This window comes from Globicephala melas, chromosome 9 (genome assembly GCF_963455315.2).
Source record: "Globicephala melas chromosome 9, mGloMel1.2, whole genome shotgun sequence".
NCBI classification, from domain to species: Eukaryota; Metazoa; Chordata; class Mammalia; order Artiodactyla; family Delphinidae; genus Globicephala; species Globicephala melas.
This window is the reverse complement of record NC_083322.1, coordinates 37,257,659-37,282,084: the sequence shown is the minus strand read 5'-3', so window position 1 is coordinate 37,282,084 and position 24,426 is coordinate 37,257,659. Positions and strand designations below refer to the sequence as shown.

Here is a 24,426-nt window from a genome sequence, read left to right as displayed (position 1 = left end):
TGACCAGATATGATCTTTCTACCTGAATACACAGGGGAACTAAAGTACTATGCAATGAATGATGCTCAAGACTGATAACCTATACCAGTAGGAATTCCCTCAAAATGGCACACAGATTCCTTTAATGAATACTGAGATTTAGAATGGATACCTGGATGATGAATCTCACGGTGCTACACACAAACATGTAGCAGAGATGGGTCAGCATTCAAGGGTACAATTCCAAGGGAGTTTCCAGAAAGGGGTCCGTGAGCCCCTTCACTGGAGCACTTTTCTGTCTTGAGTCTGTTCATCACTGGTCCTCTGTGCCACTCTGTCTCCTGCTCAGTGTCCCAGTTATCTAATTTTCTCCATCACCCAACTGATCTTTTATTTTCTTACCTCTTCTTCACATTTTTCTTCTTTCTTGCCTATTGCTTTTTCTGCCTTCCTTTCATACTTTTAAGCCTTGGTACAAGAAGACATCACCATGGATCCAGAATACTCCTTCTGTTCCACAACAAATCAACCAACTGCAATAACCTGGATATAATTTTCAGGCCTCAGAGTCAATAAAAGCAGATGTGCTCCTTGAAGGAAGCTCAGGGACTTCCAGAGAGCTCCACACACCCTGCCAACTATTTAGTACTTGAATCATTAAAGAAATTTGAAGACAAGAATTTTTTCAAATTTTTTGCCAAAAATTCTGCTGAACCCCATGGTCTAAACATGTTCAGTTATAAAAGCTGTATAGTAGCAAAGATCTCTTCAACTATGCTGAATTAATTAATCACCATATTTCTTATTGCACTTTCAGCTCCTAAATAATTTTAAGTATGATTTAGTGATATCTAATGAAAGTGTAAACAAGTTATCTATTATACTTAAAAGTGGTCTAAAATTCCTAAAATATAGGTCAAACCATAATAAACATACATTTTTTTCCTTTCTTCCCAGAATATTCTTTCCCCTTTTATTCCAAAAATAGCACCCCCTCTTCTTCTGGGAAGTGTCACCCTTACCTCACCATGAAAGCCCACAATGTGATTCAAATATACGCTGTCATTTTCTCACTCCAACTAGCCACAGGCTAGGCGTGTGCACCTGTCCAAAGCTGGGCCAGTCATGGCACCCTAATCTTCTGGCCAAAGTTGATCTGTATTTGTATGGGTAAGGGCATATGGCCCAAGAAGAATCAATCACAGTCCTTCCTCAAGATTTTTCAAAGTGAAATTAAGGCATAAGGAGAAGTCTCTCTCAGGCGGTGATGAAATTGGCATCTAAAGGCATGAGACCTGCCAGCTGCCATGTGCCCTGCATTGAGAAGAAAGCTGGTCTGAGGGAACTAAGCCAAGATGCAGACAGAAGCAGACGTTGAAATAGAAAAGACTGAGCACCCTGGCAGCATTCAAATCCCTGGTTCCAGTTGTCTCTGACAATTGCCACACTCCTTCCTTTCTCCTAGGTACATCATAAGCCTTCCAATCAATTCCCCTGTAGATCTAAGTCAATTCAAGCTGTTTTTCTGTAATGAGTAGCCAAGGATATTCTACATAATCTACCAAACAAACTACAAGTTAACAAATTTGACTTCTTGGGGGTAGTGGTTCAGGAATACTGTAAGAAACTCTAATGTATGTTCAACAAACTTACTATTTAGTTAACAGACGTGGCATTTAAGGATGACACTATTTAACACGTTCTTCACTGGGGATAAGCCTTCTCTTTTCATAAAATGGTTGGTTCCTTGTGTTTTTTTCCTCTGAGCACAAGCCATGAACATAGATGTTCCGTGGGTATATACTGGGCTACAAACATGAAGATTGGGATACTATGATTGCCATATGATCCTCTGGAATGTCATGAGATCCCAGGTTAGGAGGTTTTGTGTTCTGGAAAAATCCATCTAAGGACAGTGAGGGTTGTGTAGCAAGATAGCACTAACTAAACTGGAGAATAATCATTATTCACATGATTATTTGTTACCAAAGGATAATACCTGTGGATGGGTTCAAAGGGATGAAAGGGACCAAAAAGGAATTTCGCTAATTTGCTATGGAGAAGGCAGTTTTAATCTCAAATGAAGCATCTGACTCAAAAGCTCAACAAAGAAAGTTTAGCTTTCCCTAAGAATTGTGTCTAAGACGAGGCTGCTAGGAATTCACAATTGAAGAAGTAGGAAATGTAAAATCCCATCTGTGTTCAAAGTATTAAATTGCATTTAGAAATAAAGCCATACACCTGTAAATCCCTCCTCCTATGCCTGCTGTACCCCATGCAATACAATATTTTTGCATTCAACGCAAGTGAACAGTTTGCTTGGGGCTGGTGACCCACCCTAGAGGGAACCTGAGAGACAGGGTTGAGCTTAGAATCCATTGCCCAAGAGAAGGCCCTAAATCACCCTCAAATGATGAAAGCAGAAGTAAATATTCAGACAGCCCTGCTTTAGAAGTTTAGCTTCACCCAAAGAGCACACACGCTAAGGATCTCATTGACCACCTGAACTCAGGAAGAGACATGATTTTCAGTACAATAATTACGATTTAAAAAAAGCAAATTCAGCAGAAGCAGGAGAAACGGAGAGATGGCAGCGAGATAAGGACCTGGCCTGCCAATTCCCACTCTGCAGATGAAGGGGCCACAGGCCAAGAAGTGCAGGTACCTCTAGATGCTGGAAAAATAAATGAGTCCCGAGGGGAACAGCCAGCTCCACTCACCACCAGTCCCTCCCATCAGGAAACTTGCACAAGCCTCATAGATAGCCTCATCCACCAGAGGGCAGACAGCAGAAGCAAGAACTACAATCCTGCAGCCTGTGGAACAAAAACCACATTCACAGAAAGACAGACAAGATGAAAAGGCAGAGGACTATGTACCAGATGAAGGAACAAGATAAAAACCCAGAAAAACAACTATATGGAGATAGGCAATCATCCAGAAAAAGAATTCAGAATAATGATAGTGAAGATGATCCAGGACCTTGGAAAAAGAATGAAGGCAAAGATCGAGAAGATGCAAGAAATGTTTAACAAAGACTTAGAAGAATTAAAGAAAAAACAAACAGAGATGAACAATACAATAACTGAAACGAAAACTACACTAGAAGGAATCAATACCAGAATAACTGAGGCAGAAGAACAGATAAGTGACCTGGAAGAAACACTGGTGGAATTCACTGCTGCGGAACAGAATAAAGAAAAAGAATGAAAAGAAATGAAGACAGCCTAAGAGATCTATGGAACAACATTAAATGCAACAACATTCACATTATAGGGGTCCCAGAAGGAGAAAAGAGAGAGAAAGGACCCGAAAAAATATTTGAAGAGATTATAGTCAAAAACTTCCCTAACATGGGAAAGGAAATAGCCACCCAAGTCCAGAAAGTGCAGAGAGTCCCATACAGGATAAACCCAAGGAGAAACACGCCAAGACACACAGTAATCAAATTGGCAAAAATTAAAGACAAAGAAAAATTATTGAGAGCAGGAAGGAAAAAATGACAAATGACATACAAGGGAACTCCCATAAGGTTAACAGCTAATTTCTCAGCAGAAACTCTATAAGCCAGAGAGAGTAGCATGATATACTTAAAGTGATGAAAGGGGAGAAACTACAACCAAGATCACTCTACCTGGCAAGGATCTCACTCAGATTCAATGGAGAAATCAAAAGCTTTACAGACAACCAAAAGCTAAGACAATTCAGCACCACCAAGCCAGCTATACAACAAATGCTAAAGAAACTTCTCTAAGTGGGAAACACAAGAGAAGAAAAGGACATACACAAACAAACCCAAAACAATTAAGAAAATGGTAGTAGGAACATACATATCAATAATTACCTTAAACGTGAAGGGATTAAATGCTCCAACAAAAAGACACAGGCTTGATGAATGGATACAAAAACAAGACCCATATATATGATATCTACAAGGGACCCACTTCAGACGTAGGGACACATACAAACTGAAAGTGAGGGGATGGAAAAAGATATTCCATGCAAATGAAAATCAAAAGAAAGCTGGAGTAGCAATACTCATATCTGATAAAATAGACTTTAAAATAAAGAATGTTACAAGAGAAAAGGAAGGACACTACATAATGATCAAGGGATCAATCTAAGAAGATATAACAATTATAAACATATATGCACCCAACATAGGAGCACCTCAATATTAAGGCAACTGCTAACAGCTATAAAAGAGGAAATCGACAGTAACACAATAATAGTGGGGGACTTTAACACCTCACTTACACCAACAAACAGATCAACCAAACAGAAAATTAATACGGAAACACAAGCTTTAAACGACACAACAGACCAGATAGATTTAAATGATATTTACAGGACATTCCATCCAAAAACAGCAGATTACACTTTCTTCTCAAGTGCGAACGGAACATTTTCCAGGATAGATCACATCTTGGGTCACAAATCAAGCCTCAGTAAATTTAAGAAAACTGAAATCATATCAAGCATCTTTTCACACCACAACACTATGAGATTAGAAATCAATTACAGGGAAAAAAACACAAACACATGGAGGCGAAACAATACGTCACTAAAAAACCAAGAGATCACTGAAGAAATCAAAGAGGAAATCAAAAAATGCCTAGAAACAATAGACAATGAAAACATGACGAGCCAAAACCTATGGGATGGAGCTAAAGCAATTCTAAGAGGGAAGTTTATAGCAATACATTCCTACCTCAAGAAACAACAAAAATCTCATATAAACAATCTAACCTTACAACTAAAGGAACTAGAGAAAGAAGAACAAAAAAACCCCAAAGTTAGCAGAAGGAAAGAAATCAAAGATCAGAGTGGAAATAAATGAAATAGAAACAAAGAAAACAATATAGCAGAGATCCATAAAACTAAAAGCTGGTTCCTTGAGAAGATAAACAAAATTGATAAACCATTAGCCAGACTCATCAAGAAAAACAGGGAGAGGACTCAAATCAATAAAATTAGAAAGGAAAAAGGAGAAGACACCTCAGACAACGCAGAAATACAAAGCATCCTAAGAGACTACTACAAGCAACTCTATGCCAATAAAATGGACAACCTGGAAGAAACGGACAAATTCTTAGAAAGGTATAACCTTCCAAACTGAACCAGGAAGAAACAGAAAATATGAACTGACCAATCACAAGTAAAGAAATTGAAACTGTGATTAAAAATCTTCCAACAAACAAAAGCCCAGGACCAGATGGCTTCACAGGTAAATTCTATCAAACATTTAGAGAAGAGTTAACACCCATCCTTCTCAAAGTCTTCCAAAAAACTGCAGAGGAAGGAACACTCCTAAACTCATTCTATGAGGTCACCATCACCCTGATACCAAAACCAGACAAAGACACTACAAGAAAAGAATATTACAGACCAATATCACTGATGAATATAGATGCAAAAATCCTCAGCAAAATACTAGCAAACAGAATCCAACAACACATTAAAAGGATCATACACCATGATCAAGTGGGATTTATCCCAGGGATGCAAGGATTCTTTAATATATGCCAATCAATCAGTGTGAAACACCATATTAACAAATTGAAGAATAAAATCCATATGATCATGTCAATAGATGCAGAAAAAGCTTCTGACAAAATTCTACACCCATTTATGATAAAAAATTTCCAGAAAGTGGGCACAGAGTGAACCTACATCCACATAATAAAGGCCATATACGACAAACCCACAGCAAACATCATTCTCAATGGTGAAAATCTGAAAGCATTTCCTCTAAGATCAGGAACAAGACAAGGATGTCCACTCTCTCCACTATTATTCAACATAGTGTTGGAAGTCTTAGCCATGGCTCTCAGAGAAGAAAAAGAAATAAAAGGAATACAAATTGGAAAAGAAGAAGTAAAACTGTTACTGTTTGCAGATGACATGATACTATACATAGAGAATCCTAAAAATGCCACCAGAAAACTACTAGAGCTAATCAATGAATTTGGTAAACTTGCAAGATACAAATTAATGCACAGAAATCTCTTGCATTCCTATACACTAATGATGAAAAATCTGAAACAGAAATTAAGGAAACACGCCCATTTACCATTGCAACAAAAAGAATAAAATGCCTAGGAATAAACCTACCTAGGGAGACAAAACACCTGTATGCAGAAAACTATAAGACACTGATGAAAGAAATTAAAGATGATACCAACAGATGGAGAGATATACCATGTTCTTGGATTGGAAGAATCAATATTGTGAAAATGACTATACTACCCAAAGCAATCTACAGATTCAGTGCAATTCCTATCAAATTACCAATGGCATTTTTTACAGAACTAGAACAAAAAATCTTAAAATTTGTATGGAGACACAAAAGACCCTGAATAGCCAATGCAGTCTTGAGGGAAAAAAGCAGAGCTGGAGGAATCAGGCTCCCTGACTTCAGACTATACTACAAAGCTACAGTCATCAAGACAATATGGTATTGGCACAAAAACAGAAATATAGATCAATGGGACAAGATATAAAGCCCAGAGATAAACTCACGCACCTATGGTCAACTAATCTATGACAAAAGAGGCAAGGATATACAATGGAGAAAAGACAGTCTCTTCAATAAGTGGTGCTGGGAAAACTGGACAGTTACATGAAAAAGAATGAAATTAGAACACTCCCTAACAGCATACACAAAAATAAACTCAAAATGGATTAGAGACCTAAATGTAAGACCGGACACTCTAAAACTCTAAGAGGAAAACATAGGAAGAACGCTCTTTGATATAAATCACAGCAGGATCTTTTTTGATCCACCTCCTAGAGTAATGGAAATAAAAACAAAAATAAACAAAGGGACCTAATGAAACTTCAAAGCTTTTGCACAGCAAAGGAAACCATAAAAAAGATGAAAAGACAACCCTCAGAATGGGAGAAAATATTTGCAAACGAATCAAAGGACAAAGGATTAATCTCCAAAATATATAAACAGCTCAATATATATATATTTATATATATATATATTTTTTTTTTTTGCGGTACACGGGCCTCTCACTCTTGTGGCCTCTCCCGTTGCAGAGCACAGGCTCCGGAAGCACAGGCTCAGCAGCCATGGCTCATGGGCCCAGCAGCTTCACGGCACATGGGATCTTCCCAGACTGGAGCACGAACCCGTGTCCCCTGCATCGCAGGCAGACTCCCAACCACTGCGTCACCAGGGAAGCCTGCAGCTCAATATTAAAAAAACAAACCAATCCAAAAATGGGCAGAAAACCTAAATAGACATTTCTCCAAAGAAGACATACAGATGGCCAAGAAGCACATGAAAAGCTGCTCAACATCACTAATTATTAGAGAAATGCAAATCAAAACTACAATGAGATATCACCTCACACCAGTTAGAATGGGCATCACCAGAAAATCTACAAACAACAAATGCTGGAGAGGGTGCGGAGTAAAGGGAAACCTCTTGCATTGTTGGTGGGATTGTAAATTGATACAGCCACTATGGAGAACAGTATGGAGGTTCCTTAAAAAACTAGAAATAGAACTACCATACAATCCAGCAATCCCACTACTGGGCATATACCTAGAGAAAACCATAATTCAAAAAGACACATGCACCCCAATATTCACTGCAGCACTATTTACAATAGCCAGGTCATGGAAGGAACCTAAATGCCCATCGACAGATGAATGGGTAAAGAAAATATGGTACATATCTACAATCGAATATTAGCCATAAAAAGGAACGAAATTGGGTCATTCGTAGAGATGTGGATGGATCTAGAGGCTGTTATACAGAGCGAAGTAAGTCAGAAACAGAAAAACAAATATTGTATATTAACACATATATGTGGAACCTAGAAAAATGGTACAGATGAACCGGTTTGTAGGGCAGAAATTGAGACACAGATGTAGAGAAGAAATGTATGGACACCAAGGGGGGAAAGTGGCAGGGGGTGGGGATGGTGGTGGGATGAACTGGGCGATTGGGATTGACATGTATACACTGATGTGTATAAAATTGATGACTAATAAGAACCTTCTGTATAAAAAAATAAATAAAATAAAATTCAAAAAATTTTTAAAAAAGCAAATTCATTCTAACTCCTCAGAGCTGATGTCTATGCCCTCACCTAGTTCTAAGACAAAAAGAAAAAAAAGTAAGCTGTTTATTCTCTGTATAATTTTAAGCTTTTAGAAGCTTATACATTCATTTTATTTATGTTTTATACACATATTGAGCACAACGCATGAACTTAATACATGCTAATAACAGAAGAAAACAAATTATATTACAAAATGCAAATTCTTCTTAGTTGCATAAACTTACTTAAACAGCTAGGTTCCAGACATCAATTTTAGAATAATCAAGTTTTCTCTAAGTTACTCCAGAAGACTATTTGCATATAACTTTTGGAAATCTCCACTCCAAATTTCTTTCAATGTAAATAGCACTTAATGTTTTCAATCAGCAATAGGCTTAAAGAATACACTAGAATATCTGAGATCAGTGCTCTAGACTTTTCTACCTATCAGAAGTGTGTGTGTGTGTGTGTGTGTGTGTGTGTGTGTGTGTGTGTAACAATAGAGTAACTGAATTTGAGCCAAATCCATCTTGCAGCTGTACTAATAATTTGATCCTAAAAGGATATTTAAGTATGTATTCAAATATGGATAACTTAAAAATCTTAAAATCTCAAGCCACAGCCACAAAAAATGGTATCATGTAGTAAAATTTCTTTAGAATCTCCATTTACAATTCCAAAAAAAAAAAAAGCCACAGATACAGAGAACTATCTGATAGCTAATTTTATTCACCTCTGCTCTGATTTTAATATGACTACCTTAAAAGACCTTGTAAAGAAATTTAGCAATGTTAAATTTCAGTTCAAGGCCTTTTTAAAACCTTTCAGTTCCAGCATAGAGATAATACACAGAAATATCATTTCTAATGCCTGAGAAACAGTGAAGCATGTGCTTTAAAGAACGAAGTCATATTAGTCTCACCTGCATTGATGCTCCTTCCACTCTTGCCACACAGGCAACCTGATCCAGGAAAGTCACTGCCACAGGCACCGCCACAAAGAAGCCTTTACAAAATGCCTTGAAGTATCTCTTCACCCAGCCTTGAGACAGTGCCATACCTAAAAGCACAAAGAAAACAAATATGAAATTAGCCTCAATAAGGTGAAAAAGAAAAACATAAAAACAGCCCAAGAAAAATAAGAGTTAATAAAAAGCAACCTCATCTCAATATGTTTCACACTCATCCCTATAACCATTGGAATAAATTTGACTTAAAATCCCAAAGGCAAATACATTAACTTAGGTTAACTCTTTTCAGTAGCTCAAGTAGCTTACTAATTTCAATAGAAAACTTCTCCTCACAAAGCAATGAGTTAGAAAAAAAATAAGCATTCCAAAAGTAAATCCTTTCCTGTTGCTGACTATGGTGGAGATGCTCCTTAAAGCCCTGATATCTGTTCTCTTCTGCAATAATAGAAGTTCTAGTGGGACACATGGCTGCCCAGCCTCCCTTGCAGCTAAGTGTGACCATGTGACTATGTATGATGAATGGCATATGAGCAGCAATTACATACTTCCACACTGTGCCCTTAGAAGAAGGATGCCCTCCACTTTCTGTTCCCATTTTGTGATACCTGTGATAAGGACGTGGTTGTAGGATCAGGAGTAGCTATCTCAAGTTAAAGATGGCAAAGCAACAAAAGAGAAGCGTCCTAGGTCCCCAGCACCATGCAGACACTGTCATTGCCCTGCATCGCTTACACTCGAGCTGTTAATTAAGAGGTAAATCATTTTCCATCATATTTAAGCCAATGCTATAGGGCCTATGTAATAGCAGCCAGACTGATCCTAACTAATACAACAATGAAATCTACGAAAAATCAAGAAAAAAAAATCACTGCATATGAATTCAATACAGAAAATTATCAGCCCTCACTTAGCCCTGTAACTTGATTAATTTTCAGATTTCAGATTGCCTAGCTAAGGCAATCCTTAAACTGTCTCAAGCAATGAAAAACAAAATAGTGAGAGATCAAAATATGCTACCCTAGAAGATCCAATGGACCCAAACTCAGTCCAACAGATGAAGAATCTTCCTGGCTGGAAAAGACAAATGACCAGTTCACCAGTTTCTCAAAACAATACTTAATTCATACTGTGTAACAGACTATAATTTTTGTCTGTTTTATTTCTTGAACAGGACTGGATAGATACAGGGAGACCAGATTATTCTAGCAGTCCAGGGCAAGAGATGATGGTAGGATGGATTATGGTGGTGGTGGTGGTGGTGGAGAGGGACCAACATGGGCAAACTTATACCTATTTTGGAAGTTAAACTGACAGGATTGAAAATGGATGGGCAAAGGCTGGGGAGAGGAAAGGAGACAAGAAAACTGTCAAGGGGTAGTTGTGACCTATCCAAGCACTGTTATTTTGTCATTCCCTTGGATTGCATTCCAAAGTACTAAAAACATGCTCATGATTCAATTCCTCAAACTTCTAATAAGTACAAGGTCATAAGGTGGGTGCTAGGGATACAGGAGTGAAAAGGAGATACGGTCCTTGCACTCAAGGAGTTACAAAGTGCCAGGGAAGACTGCCCTTAAACAAATATTTCCAATGGAAATGAGCATTAAAATGGGCCAATGTCTCTGGAGCACAGGAACATGGAGCAAGGAAGTCTATCCATCAGAAAATGATTCAGAAAGGTCTCTCAAAGGAAATGGCATTTGAGGTGAGACCTGGGCTCTTCAGCAAAAGGAGCAGCATGTATGAAGCCTTCAGAGCAAAATAAAATATGGTTATTATAGAAACTAAAAGAAGTTCAGTTTGGATGGAGTATACACAAACTTTACCATGTTAATTGTCAATTTTTAATTCAGTAAACATTTATTTATTGCCTGCTAAACACCAATGCTAAGTGCAGAGGATAAAAAGGCAGCTACATATACAGTATAATATTTAAAAACTCTCACTAAATATATTTTCTATATAAATGTATGCATATAAAAGCATTTTAAATAGTTATCTGCAGTATTGTTTTAATCATTTAATAAACACCCATATGTCACTTGAATAATTATTAAAATATAGAGAGACATAAAAAAGCAGGTTTACCAAAATGCTAAAAATGGTTCATTCTAGATGTTGAGAAAGTAGATGATGAACTATTTTCTTCTTTGAACTTCAGTTGGTTTCTAATATTTAAAAAAGAAAGATGGTCCTCAGAAGTCACTTCAATGTATAGATACTATGGGGTAAAACTAGTCTTGCTCTCTTTCCCATCACAATAAACAAACCACACTTTTGCAGTCTAGTCCCTGCTGCTCCAAGTAGAACAAGTAAGATTCTTCTCTGTTTGTGCACCGATCGATATATTATAACTGACTGCAATTCTTTTATGTAGCCGATTCAGACTATGACAGAATATTACATGCTTTTGAAAACATCTTGAAAGTCTGAAGAGCCTTGGAAATTCTTACCTTTCTACTCACCCATAGTAAGTACTTCAGTTCAAACAGGAAAAAAATACTGACAATTCATATAACAACTAACCTGACCACTTGACTATTTAAGTAATTAATAAACTGGCTTTAAACACACAAACCTATGCTTGCTTAAATATATTTTAATAATCAGGTCAAAGAGACTTAGATAACCAGAGGAGTTAGACTCAAAAAAAAAACGGATAGTACAAATAGAAAAACTTGCTTCTATATATCTGTGGCTCTTAGAATAAAAGTAGCAAATATATTGACAGAATGAAAATATAATGTGTTCTCTTGGCTGTTCCCTGTGCCCTGCATGCATGGACCTTCACCTTCACTAAATAACTAGGGATAGCAGCAGGATAGAAACTAGGAAAGCTTCAAATACGATGACGCCACAGCTATCCCAGTTGTAAGGTAGCATGCATGATTACAATGTAAATTAAAGGGGAAAAATACATTAACATAAGTTGCATTAAATTCAGGTTCCCAGAATTTTACACCTCCAATTCTTTTCCAATATAAACTCCCCCCTATACTGCTACTCCATTCAGTCACTGTGGCACCCAGGAAGGAGCATGGTAACGAGTGTCAGGGGCCCTGAGGTGGTGTCCTCTCTATGTCTACAAATAGCTGCATGACTTTGATCAACTCACTTCTGGTCCTCAGTTTCCTCATCTATAAAAAGAAAGGGGTTAGATTCAATTTCTAAGATCCTTTCTAGGGTTAACATTCTATATTTCTATACGTTTTTTGATTGCTTCTCCAGGACGTTGAAAAGGTACTAAAATTAAGAAAAGCACTTAGATTATTATTGACTAAGAAGAAATGTTATGTTGCCTTTTAGGTTTGAGATTTTTTTTAATGTTGAAACGAAAAAATAACTTTGCTTTTATTAAACAAATAGTTAAAAAGGGAAGCAAAGAGGAAGTTGGAACTAGTGCAATTTCTGTGAAAGGACATTTTAAATACAGGTAAAGACCTGAAAGCCACTGCCCTTTCCCTTCTCACACTCACAACTCCACTGCTCATCAGGGCACTGCTGCCATCTCCTGCACAACGGTAAGGACAAATATTTTTCTACTGAGAGATTCTCAAAGAGCATGTGGGAGCTGTGGGAGGTGTGCCAATCTGAAGGTGTGCAGATTCTGCCCCAAGCCAAGGGGGAAAATAAAAGCTGCCTTGCAGATAAGGGGTCACTATTTTCAGAGGCTTAAAAGCAAAGTCTCAGTACAGTCCTGTCCTACCCGAATTGTGAACCACACCTCTACCTCATAATAAAACGCTTTTAGAAGCTTCTCACTATCATTAGAATACTAAAGCTATACATAAATGAAGAAATGAATATTATACTTCTATGTCAAGTCATATCAAATAAAATGTTTAAAGTGCTATGGCATTCACACTTCATTAAAGTTAATGTATTTCTTTTTCTATAAAGAACCATTGGGATGATCTGGTGTTTTGTTCACACCTTAAATGTTTAAAAGTACCATACTAATAAGCACCTAGCATCCACTTCCTCTGCCAAAATTTCCTTTAAGCAATAATAATGTGACCATCCCCGGCAAAAAAGGAATAATTTTTATTCCTAGTGAACTAGTGAACTCAATTCTTCTAGTAACCATGCAAGTCATTTAGGTTCAAAACACTGCTCCTGAGAAAATTATTGCTTAAGTAGCAGGCACATCTGGTTCATTGCTAAAGTACATAAACTGAGAATATTTTTAAATAAGCTTTCAGAGTTCACTGAAATCATATTTGCCACCTGGTATAAAACACCTGCAAGTAAAAGGTTTTTTGGTGCTACTGACCTCAACCACATAATGACCTATACTCTAAATACCTCTCTTTCCTCTCACAACTTGTTATGGTTTGATCATACATGAATTCATCTAAAATCATTCTTAAATTTGCATATATTTTAGCTTATACAAAGTCACTCATCCATAGCAACCAGGTGAATAAATACAACTCAAGTCATCCTAATTATAAAAACTATTTTAAAATTGTGTGGCAGGTTTGAAGGTAAGAGGAAAACAATAAATTACAAAGCAGTATCTTATATAAAATGTAACCTTTCTATCATAGAAATCAGCCTGCACATTTGGATAGCCAAATCAAGATTTTATTTGTAAATTCAAACTATGAATATCAGAGAATAAAAGAGCAGGGACCCAAACAAATCTGACACCCAATTCCTGACTCAGTCAATATATATTTATTGATCACCTACTATGTAACTGTGCTAAGGGGTGAGCACATAATGCAGAACAAGGCAGGCTTGGTCCTTGGCCACGTGGAGCTTACATTTTCATTCTCTCTACATTAAGTGCCTACTTTGTGCTACTCACTATGCTAAGATACCAAAAGTAAAATGGTACACTGAGTCATAGTTCCTTCCCAAAGGCCCTGTGATAAGATCACAAGAAATGAGTAGATGACCACACACGATCAGGCTACCCTCCTCCATGTATCTCTCCAGGAGCTCCTGGTACCAATAACCTCACTCTGCAAACAAAGTATAAGCATGTGCAATAGGAGGCAGGAAGCATTAGGATACGTTTACACTGAATCAAGGGAAAAATAATAACTGATGAACTAGAACAATTTTGATTCCACTGGAAGCAGATCTGGGAAAGTAACTGATGGATACCAATTTGAAATAAATTACAGGGCCACCTTCCTCCTTTCAGATTATAAATAAATACTATAAAAATAGATAATTGGTAATCTTTAGAATGTGAACTCCAGCATGAAATTATTTATCTTTTAACTTGTGTGACTTAATAGTTCTCACTCAAAAATGTGCAGAAAGGACAAAACAGCAAGAAAAAATAAACTATGAAGAAAAACTAGTCAAAAATAATAAAGGAAAGAAAGCTGGGCTTCCCTGGTGGCACAGGGGTTAAAACTCCGCCTGCCAATGCAGGGGACACGGGTTCAAGCCCTGGTCCAAGAAGGTCACACATGCCGCAGAGCAATTAAGCCCATGCGCCACGACTACTGAGCCTGCGCTCTAGAGCCCACAAGCCACAACTACTGAAGCCCATGAGGCACAATTACCAAAGCCTGCACGCCTAGAGCCCATGCTCCGCAATAAGAGAAGCCACCGCAATGAGAAGCTTGAGCACCACAACAAAGAGTAGCCCCTGCTCAGTGCAACTAGAGACAGCCCATGCACAGCAACGAAGACCCAACACAGCCATAAATAAATAAATACATACATAAATAAATTTATTTTAAAAAATAAAAGAAAGAAAGAAATCTAATGGGGTTACACATAAAGTGAATCATGTTCTGGAAAAGAAACCCAATTTTAAAAGTCCACACTGGGGTTGGCTGTGTGAACACAGCCTAAAAGGGGCTAGTGTGCCACAGCTAGCCTGGAGGGAGTCCGGGAAAAAGTCTGGACCTCCCTAAGAGACAAGAGATTATTGTTTCGGGGTGCGCAAGGAGAGGGGATTCAGAGCACCACCTAAATGAGCTCCAGAGATGGGCGTGGGCCACGGCTATCAGCGCAGACCCCAGAGACGGGCATGAGACGCTAAGGCTGCTGCTGCCGCCACCAAGAAGCCTGTGTGCGAGCACAGGTCACTATCCACACCTCCCCTCCCGGGAGCCTGTGCAGCCTGCCACTGCCAGGGTCCCGTGATACAGGGACAACTTTTCCGGGAGAACACACGGCGTGCTTCAAGCTGGTGCAACATCATGCTGGCTTTTGTCGCTGCAGGCTTGCCCCACATTCCGTACCCCTCCCTCCCACCGGCCTAAGTGACCCAGAGTCCCCTAATCAGCTGCGACTTTAACACCATCCTGTCTGCGCAGGGAACAGACCACCTCGGGTGACCTACATGCAGAGGTGGGGCCAAATCCAAAGCTGAACCCCAGGAGCTGTGTGAACAAAGAAGAGAAAGGGAAATCTCTCCCAGCAGCCTCAGGAGCAGTGGATTAAATCTCCACAATCAACTTGATGTACCCTGCATCTCTGAAATACCTGAATCGACAACAAATCATCCCAAAATTGAGGCGGTGGACTTTAGGAGCAACTGCAGACTTGGACTTTGCTTCCTGCATCTAATTTGTTTCCGGTTTTATGCTGATCTTCATTTAGTATTTAGAGCTTACTATCACTGGTAGATTTGTTTACTGATTTGGTTGCTCTCTTCCTTTTATATATATATTTTTTTCCTTTTTTTCTCTTTTTGTGAGTGTGTATGTGTATGCTTCTTTTAGTGATTTTGTCTATATAGCTTTGCTTTCATCATCTGTCCTAGGGTTCCGCCTGTTTTGTTTTTTTTGGTTTTTTTGTATAGTTTTTAGTGCTTGTTATCATTGGTGGATTTGTTTATTGGTGTGGTTGCTCTCTTCTTTCTTCCTTATTTTTTTAGTTTTTACAATATTTTTTAATTTTTATTTTAATAACTTTATTTTATTTTATTTTACTTTTTATTTCATTTTTTTTCTCCCTTTTCCCCTGAGCCACGTGGCTGACAAGGTCTTGGTGCTCTGGCTGGGTGTCAGGACGGAGCCTCTTAGATGGGAGAGCCAAGTTCAGGACATTGGTCCAACAGAGACCTCCCAGCTCCACGTAACATAAAATGGCGAAAGCTCTCCCAGAGATCTCCATCTCAATGCTAAGAACCAGCTCCACTCAACAATGAGTAAGCTACAGTGCTGGACACCCCATGTCAAACAACAACCAAGACAGGAACACAAACCCAACCATTAGCAGAGAGGCTGCCTAAAATCATAATAAGGCCACAGACACCCCAAAACACACCTTGGGATGCAGTCCTGCCCACCAGAAAGACAAGATCCAGACTCATCCACCAGAACACAGGCACCAGTTCCCTCCAGCAGGAAGCCTACACAACCCACTAAACGAACCTTACCCACTAGGAGCAGACAGCAAAAACATTGGGAATTATGAACCTGCAGCCTGTGAAATGGAAACCCCAAACACCGTAAATTAAGCAAAATGAGAAGACAGAGAAATACACAGCAGATGAAACAGCAAGGTAAAAACCCACTAGACCAAAAAAAGAAGAGGAAATAGGCAGTCTACCTGAAACAGAATTCAGAGTAATGATAATAAAGATGATCCAAAATCTTGGAAACAGAATGGAGAAAACAGAAGAAACGATTAACAAGGACCTAGAAGAACTAAAGAGCAAACAAACAATGATGAACACAAAAAATGAAATTAAAAATTCTCTAGAAGGGATCCATAGCAGAATAACTGAGACAGAAGAACAGATAAGTGACCTGGAAGATAAAATAGTGGAAATAACTACCACAAAGCAGAATAAAGACAAAATAATGAACAGAACTGAGGACAGTCTCAGAGACCTGTGGGACAACAGTAAACACACCAACATTCGAATTATAACGGTACCAGAAGAAGAAGAGAAAAAGAAAGGGACTGAGAAAATATTTGAAGACATTATAAGGGAAAACTTCCCAAATATGGGAAAGGAAATGGTCAGTCAAGTCCAGAAAGTGCAGAGTCCCATACAGGATAAATGCAAGAAGAAACACGCCAAGACACATATTAATCAAACTATCAAAAATTAAATACAGGGCTTCACTGGTGGAACAGTGGTTAAAAATCCACCTGCCAGTGCAGGAGACAGGGGTTTGAGCCCTGGCCCAGGAAGATCCCACATGCCATGGAGCAACTAAGCCTGTGTGCCACAACTACTAAGCCTGCACTATAGAGCCCATGACCCACAACTACTGAAGCCCGTGTGCCTAGAGACTGTGCTCCGCAACAAAAGAAACCACCGCAATGAGAAGCCAGTGCACCAAAATGAAGAGTAACCCCCACTCATCGCAACTAGAGAAAAGCCCACGCGCAGCAACGAAGACCCAATGCAGCCAAAAATTTTTTTAATGTTTTTAATTAAATACAAAGAAAAAATATTAAAAGCAGCAAGGGAAAAGCAACAAATAACATATAAGGGAATCACCATAAGGTTAACAGCTGATTTCTCAGCAGAAACTCTATAAGCCAGAAGGGTGTGGCAGGACATATTTAAAGTGATGAAAGGGAAAATCCTACAACCAAGATTACTCTAACCAGCAAGGATCTCATTCAGATTCAACGGAGAAATTAAAACCTTTACAAGCAAAAGCTAAGAGAACTCAGCACCACCAAACCAGCTTTACAACAAATGCTGAAGGAACTTCTCTAGGCAGGAAACACAAGAGAAGGAAAAGTCCTACCATAACAAACCCAAAACAGTCACGAAAATGGTAATAGGAACATACATATTGATAACTGCCTTAATGTAAATGGATTAAATGCTCCAACCAAAAGACAGAGACGGGCTGAATGGATACAAAAACAAGACCCATCTATAGGCTGTCTACAAAGGACCCACTTCAGACCTAGGGACACATACAGACTGAAAGTGACGGGATGGAAAAAGATATTCCATACAAATGGAAATCAAAATAAAGCTAGAGTAGCAATTCTCATATCAGACAAAATAGACTTTAAAATAAAGAATGTTACAAGACACAAAGAAGGACACTACATAACGATCAGGGGATCAATCCAGAAGATATAACAATTATAAATATTTATGCACCCAACATAGGAGCACCTCAAAACATTAGGCAAATGCTAACAGCCATAAAAGGGGAAATCGACAGTAACACAATCATAGTAGGAGACTTTAACACCCCACTTTCACCAATGGACAGATCATCTGAAATGAAAATAAATAAGGAAAAACAAGCTTGAAATGCTACATTAAAAAAGATGGACTTAATTGATATATATATAGGACATTCCATCCAAAAAAAACAGAAAACACTTTCTTCTCAGGTGCTCATGAAACATTCTCCAAGACAGATCATATCTTGGGTCACAAATCAAGCCTTGGTAAACTTAAGAAAATGAAATTGTATCAAGTTTCTTTTCTGACCACAACAGCATGAGACTAGGTATCAATTACAGGAAAAAATATGTAAAAAATAAAAACACATGGAGGCTAAACAATACACTACTAAATAACCAAGAGATCACTGAAGAAATCAAAGAGGAAATCAAAAAATACCTAGAAACAAATGACAATGAAAACACGACGACTCAAAACCTATGGGATGCAGGAAAAACAGTTCTAAGAGGGAAGTTTATAGCAATACAATCCTCCTCAAGAAACAAGAAACATCTCAAATAAACACCCTAACCTTACACATAAAGCAATTAGAGAAACAAGAAAAAAAAAAAAACCCAAAGTTAGCAGAAGCAAAGAAATCATAAAGATCACATCAGAAATAAATGAAAAACAAATGAAGGAAACAACAGCAAAGATCAATAAAAGTTAAAGCTGGTTCTTTGAGAAGATAAACAAAATTGATAAACCATTAGCCAGACTCATCAAGAAAAAAAGGGAGAACACTCAAATCAATAGGATTAGAAATGAAAAAGGAGAAGTAACAACTGACACTGCAGAAATACAAAGGATCGTGAGAGATTACTACAAGCAACTATATGCCAATAAAATGGACAACCTGAAAGAAATGGACAAATTCTTAGAAAAACACAACCTTCCGAGACTGAACCAGGAAAAAATAAAAAATATAAACAGACCAATCACAAGCACTGAAATTGAGACTGTGATTAAAAATATTCCAACAAACAAAAGCCCAGGACCAGATGGCTTCACAGGCAAATTCTATCAAACATTTAGAGAAGAGCTAACACCTATCCTTCTCAAACTCTTCCAAAGTATAGCAGAGAGGAACACTCCCAAACTCATTCTATGAGGGCACCATCACCCTGACACCAAAACCAAACAAAGATGTCACAAAGAAACTACAGGCCAATATCACTGATGAACACAGATGCAAAAATCCTCAACAAAATACTAGCAAACAGAATCCAACAGCACACTAAAAGGATCATACACCATGATCAAGTGGGGTTTATCCCAGGAATGCAAGGATTCTTTAGTATACACAAATCAATTGACGTGATAAACCATATTAACAAACTGAAGAATTAAAACCATATGATCATCTCAATAGATGCAGAAAAAGCTTTTGACAAAATTTAACACCCATTTATGATAAAAACCCTCCAGAAAGGAGGCATAGAGGGAACTTAGCTCAACATAATAAAGGTCATACGTGACACAACCACAGCCAACATTGTTCTCAATGGTGAAAAACTGAAACCATTTCCTCTAAGATCAGGAACAAGACAAGGTTGCCCACTCTCACTACTATTATTCAACATAGTTTTGGAAGTTTCAGCCACAGAAATCAGAGGAGAAAAAGAAATAAAAGGAATCCAAACTGGAAAAGAAGAAGTAAAACTGTCACTGTTTGCAGATGACATGATACTATACATAGAGAATCCTAAAGATGCTACCAGAAAACTACTAAAGCTAATCAATGAATTTGGTAAAGTAGCAGGATACAAAATTAATGCACAGAAATCTGTTGCACTCCTATACACTAATGATGAAAAATTTGAAAGAGAAATTAAGGAAACACTCCCATTTACCACTGCAACAAAAAGAATAAAATACCTAGGAATAAACCTACCTAAGGAGAAAAAAGACCTGTATGCAGAAAACTATAAGACATTGATGAAAGAAATTAAAGATGATACAAATAGATGGAGAGATATACCATGTTCTTGGATTGGAAGAATCAACATTGTGAAAATGACTATACTACCCAAAGCAATCTACAGATTCAATGCAATCCCTATACAACAACCAATGGCATTTTTCACAGAACTAGAACAAAAATTTCACCATATGTATGGAAACACAAAAGACCCCAAAGAGCCAAAGCAATCTTAAGAAAGAAAAACGGAGCTGGAGGACAGCTGGAGGACCCAGACATCAGACTATACAGTATACTATCAGTATACTATCAGACTATACTACAAAGCTACAGTAATCAAGACAGTATGGGATTGGCACAAAAACAGAAATATAGATTAATGGAAGAGGATAGAAAGCCCAGAGGTAAACCCATGCACATATGGTCATCTTATTTTTGATAAAGGAGGCAAGAATATATAATGGAGAAAAGACAGCCTCTTCAATAAGTGGTGTTGGGAAAAATGGACAGCTACATATAAAAGAATGAAATGAGAACACTCCCTAACACCATATACAAAAATAAACTCAAAATGGATTAAAGACCTAAATGTAAGGCCAGACACTATAAAGCTCTTAGAGGAAAACATAGGCAGAACACTCTATGACATAAATCACAGCAACATCCTTTTTGACCCACCTCCTAGAGAAATGGAAATAAAAACAAAAATAAACAAATGGGATCTACTGCAACCTAAAAGCTTTTGCACAGCAAAGGAAACCATAAATAAGACAAAACAACAACCCTCAGAATGGGAGAAAATATTTGCAAATGAAGCAACTGACAAAGGATTAATCTCCAAAATTTACAAGTAGCTCATGCAGCTCAATATCAAAAACACAAACAACCCAATCCAAAAACAGGCAGAAGACCTAAACAAACATTTCTCCAAAGAAGATATACAGATTGCCAATAAACACATGAAAGGATGCTCAACATCAATAATCATTAGAGAAATGCAAATCAAAACTACAATGAGGTATCACCTCACACAGGTCAGAATGGCCATCATCAAAATCTACACACAATAAATGCTGGAGAGGGTGTGGAGAAAAGGGAATCCTCTTGCACTGTTGGTGGGAATGTAAATTGGTGCAACCACTATGGAGAACAGTATGGAGGTTCCTTAAAAAACTAAAAACAGAACTACCATATGACCCAGCAATCCCACTACTGGACATATACCCTGAGGAAACCATAATTCAAAAAGAGTCATGTACCACAATGTTCATTGCAGCACCATTTACAATAGCCAGGATATGGAACCAATGTAAATGTCCATTGATAGATGACTGGATAAAGAAGATGTGGCACATATATACAATGGAATATTACTCAGCCATAAAAGGAAACGAAATTGAGTTATTTGTTGTGAGATGGTTGGACCTAGAGTCTGTCATACAGAGTGAAGTAAGTCAGGAAAAGAAAAACAAATACCATATGCTAACACATATATATGTAATCTAAAAAAAAAAAAATGGTTCTGAAGAACCTAGGGGCAGGACTGGAATAAAGACGCAGACATAGAGAATGGACTTGAGGATGTGGGGAGAGGGAAGGGTATGCTGGAACGAAGTGAGAAAGTGGCATTGACATATATACATTACCAAATGTAAAATAGACAGCTAGTGAGAAGCAGTCACATAGCAGAGGGAGATCAGCTAGGAGCTTTGTGTCTAACTAGAAGGGTGGGATAGGGAGGGTGGGAGGGAGACGCAAGAGGGAGGAGATATGGGGATATGTGTATAGGTATGGCTGATTCACTTTGTTATACAGCAGAAACTAACACACCATTGTAAAGCACCAATTATACTCCAATAAAGATGTTAAAATAAATAAATAAATAAAAGTCCACATAGTGGGACTTCCCTGGATTCCCTGAGAATCCAAAAGACCTCAGCACAAATCATGATTCAATCACGTGACTTTGGACAAATTCCTTCATCTTCCTGAGCCACAATTTTTCCACATGAGAAACTCTGCGGGGTGTTTTGGAAGTTCAGAATGTTCAGATGTGTGGCATTTTTTAAAAAAATAAGCATTAATATTAAGGGAAATAAAAAACCCATAAAACTAGCATCTGAACATATTATGTGTAATGTATTAGAGAACAATGGCTAGATCATCAAATAAAAGGTGTTTCTTCAGATAAAAGCATTAGCCATGTCCAAAGAAAAGGACTAGCAATAACAAATCAAAAAAGGGCAAGAGACTTAAGGATGTCCATTACATACAATAAAACCTATAAAGCCTATCTTCTAAATAATGGGACACCTAATATCCAGAGTGATAGTTTTGTTCTACTTTGAATCTAATCTTGTTCTCAGATTTGATGGGTTAGGGATGATCATCTTTCCTGATGTTTGCCAAATAACAAGAATTATGGAGTCCCAACACCAGCACTGTCCTAGGTGTTTTGAGAATTATTTTTAAGCAGAATATAAGAAACATATGACTTAGCAACAAAATTGGACCAGAGGAATAATTTATATAATAGACATTGGGAAAAAAGAAAAGAAAAATAAGAGCTGAATTGCAAGAAAAAAATTCATGCAAAAAGCTGAAAAGAAAAAAATGAATTAGAATGTAGGTGGTAAGTTTAAGAATGTTCACTCTAAAATTCTTACAATTTTTCTGTACGTTTAAAATTTTTCATTAAAATGTTGAAATTAAAAGAAGGATAAATTACATTTGGTAAATTTCTCAGACAAGAGGAAAATGTGATTATGAGAGTAAAGGTACATAATGGGCTATTTCAGATAGTGAGAATACGGGCCAGACCAGGGAACAGGAGATATATTAAGAGCAGTGAGGAATAAGACTGGATTTAATGCTTATTTTTTATTTTGCTTTGTTTTGTTTCTTAGCAGTATGGAAATCACCGTCCCAATGTTTTTGGAAACCATATAAAACAAGATCCACATCACAACAGTTGCCCTCTCTAAGAGCTGGCTCAGGCCACCCTAATCCTATATCCTTATCCTTTAAGTCCATGTAGACACCATTTGACTGCATTTACAAGTAAGGCCCAATCTCAAATTTCAGTTATTAAGATGCCATAGATTCTACAAAAGTAGTTTACCATAAAAATTAACAGGACAGAAAATAGCTTTCTATGAAATGAGGAAAACCGTATTAAATGATGACCATTAGCAGGGAGAAGCTTGGCAAGATTTAAACTCTAATAACCACAAAATTTAGATTTCAACACTGTACTCTATTTTTTTTCCAATGTAATAGAAAAGCATAACTGCTGTCATTAAGTAGAAGCTAAAGGCAATGTGGATATTAAGCTAACAATGTAGCAACTTAAATATATGTGTAAATGAAACAGACCAGGTACTTATCTACACCCCAAAGAAAGTAATTAGAGGACTTTGGACTATTTCACCATAAACCTATTTATTCCTGAAGCAATAATACTTTGAATTAGCTAAAGAACGTATTTCCAGCATCAGAATACTTGCTGAACAGCTAAAAAGAAAATACAGCATTATTTAGCATTTAGACTGTGAGTGAAATTGGTTTTTAAAAAATTGAGAGCCTGTAAACGGAAAAAGTATGCTTTCCAAAAACAAAATCTCAAAACCCTTCAAAAATCAAAACTAAGCAATAGAAGTCAGAGGAAATAAGGAAAAGATGATAACACTGAGAACCTATAAAAGAAGGGCACAAGATCAACAAGAAGAATAATAGGAAGTAAGCGCCAGGCGATAATATGAGTTTCCGGGGAAATGTCCCCTAAAACTCCATATGACACACAGTTCCCGGAGCACAGCTGTCCCTGACCTATCTTGCTACCTCCGATCCTGGCCTACTGTCTAATACTACTTCATACTCGTTTCTCCTAATTACTTTTCACAACATCTCTGCTTCTGCCCTATTTTTAAATGGTACAAGCGTCTCCAATGGGTTGAGCAGTAAAGTGGAATAGTCAATTTTTTTTAAATACGTGATTTTAGGGTCTCATGAAAATCCTATCCTGACCCCTATCCCTCATGCCTCAAATGTGTTGCTTTCTTTAACCAGACACTAACTCAAATTCATATCAAGAGATAAGGAACAAAAACATGGCTTTTCCTTTGATCAGGATTGAGAAGAGGAAATAGGAAGGTTTCTCAAAATAGCCAAGCCCGCCCGCCCGCCGACGGGCAAAGATGGGAAGGTAAGGTCACAAAAAAGTAAGACTGGGAAATACAATGTAACCAGCAAAACTTACAGCCAGCCCAGGGACTGATACTACTCTCACAGAATGATAAATTTAAAAATTAGAAACACAGGCTCCCCCAGCAGGGTAAACACTTTAAGGCTCTGATTAGTCTGTCAAAAA

General features: G+C 37.7%; 1 protein-coding gene across 3 annotated transcripts in view; it reads right to left on the bottom strand.

The window, feature by feature from the left end:
- Positions 1 to 24,426, bottom strand: part of IMMP2L (inner mitochondrial membrane peptidase subunit 2) — a 909,720-nt gene that overhangs the window by 850,587 nt on the left and 34,707 nt on the right. For all 3 annotated transcript variants that reach the window (XM_030857578.2, XM_060305399.1, XM_060305400.2), the window contains exon 3: positions 8,962 to 9,098. In XM_030857578.2, coding sequence (XP_030713438.1) covers positions 8,962 to 9,096 — 135 coding nt within the window. In that variant the 5' untranslated portion in view covers positions 9,097 to 9,098. The remainder of the gene's footprint in view (positions 1 to 8,961; positions 9,099 to 24,426) is intronic.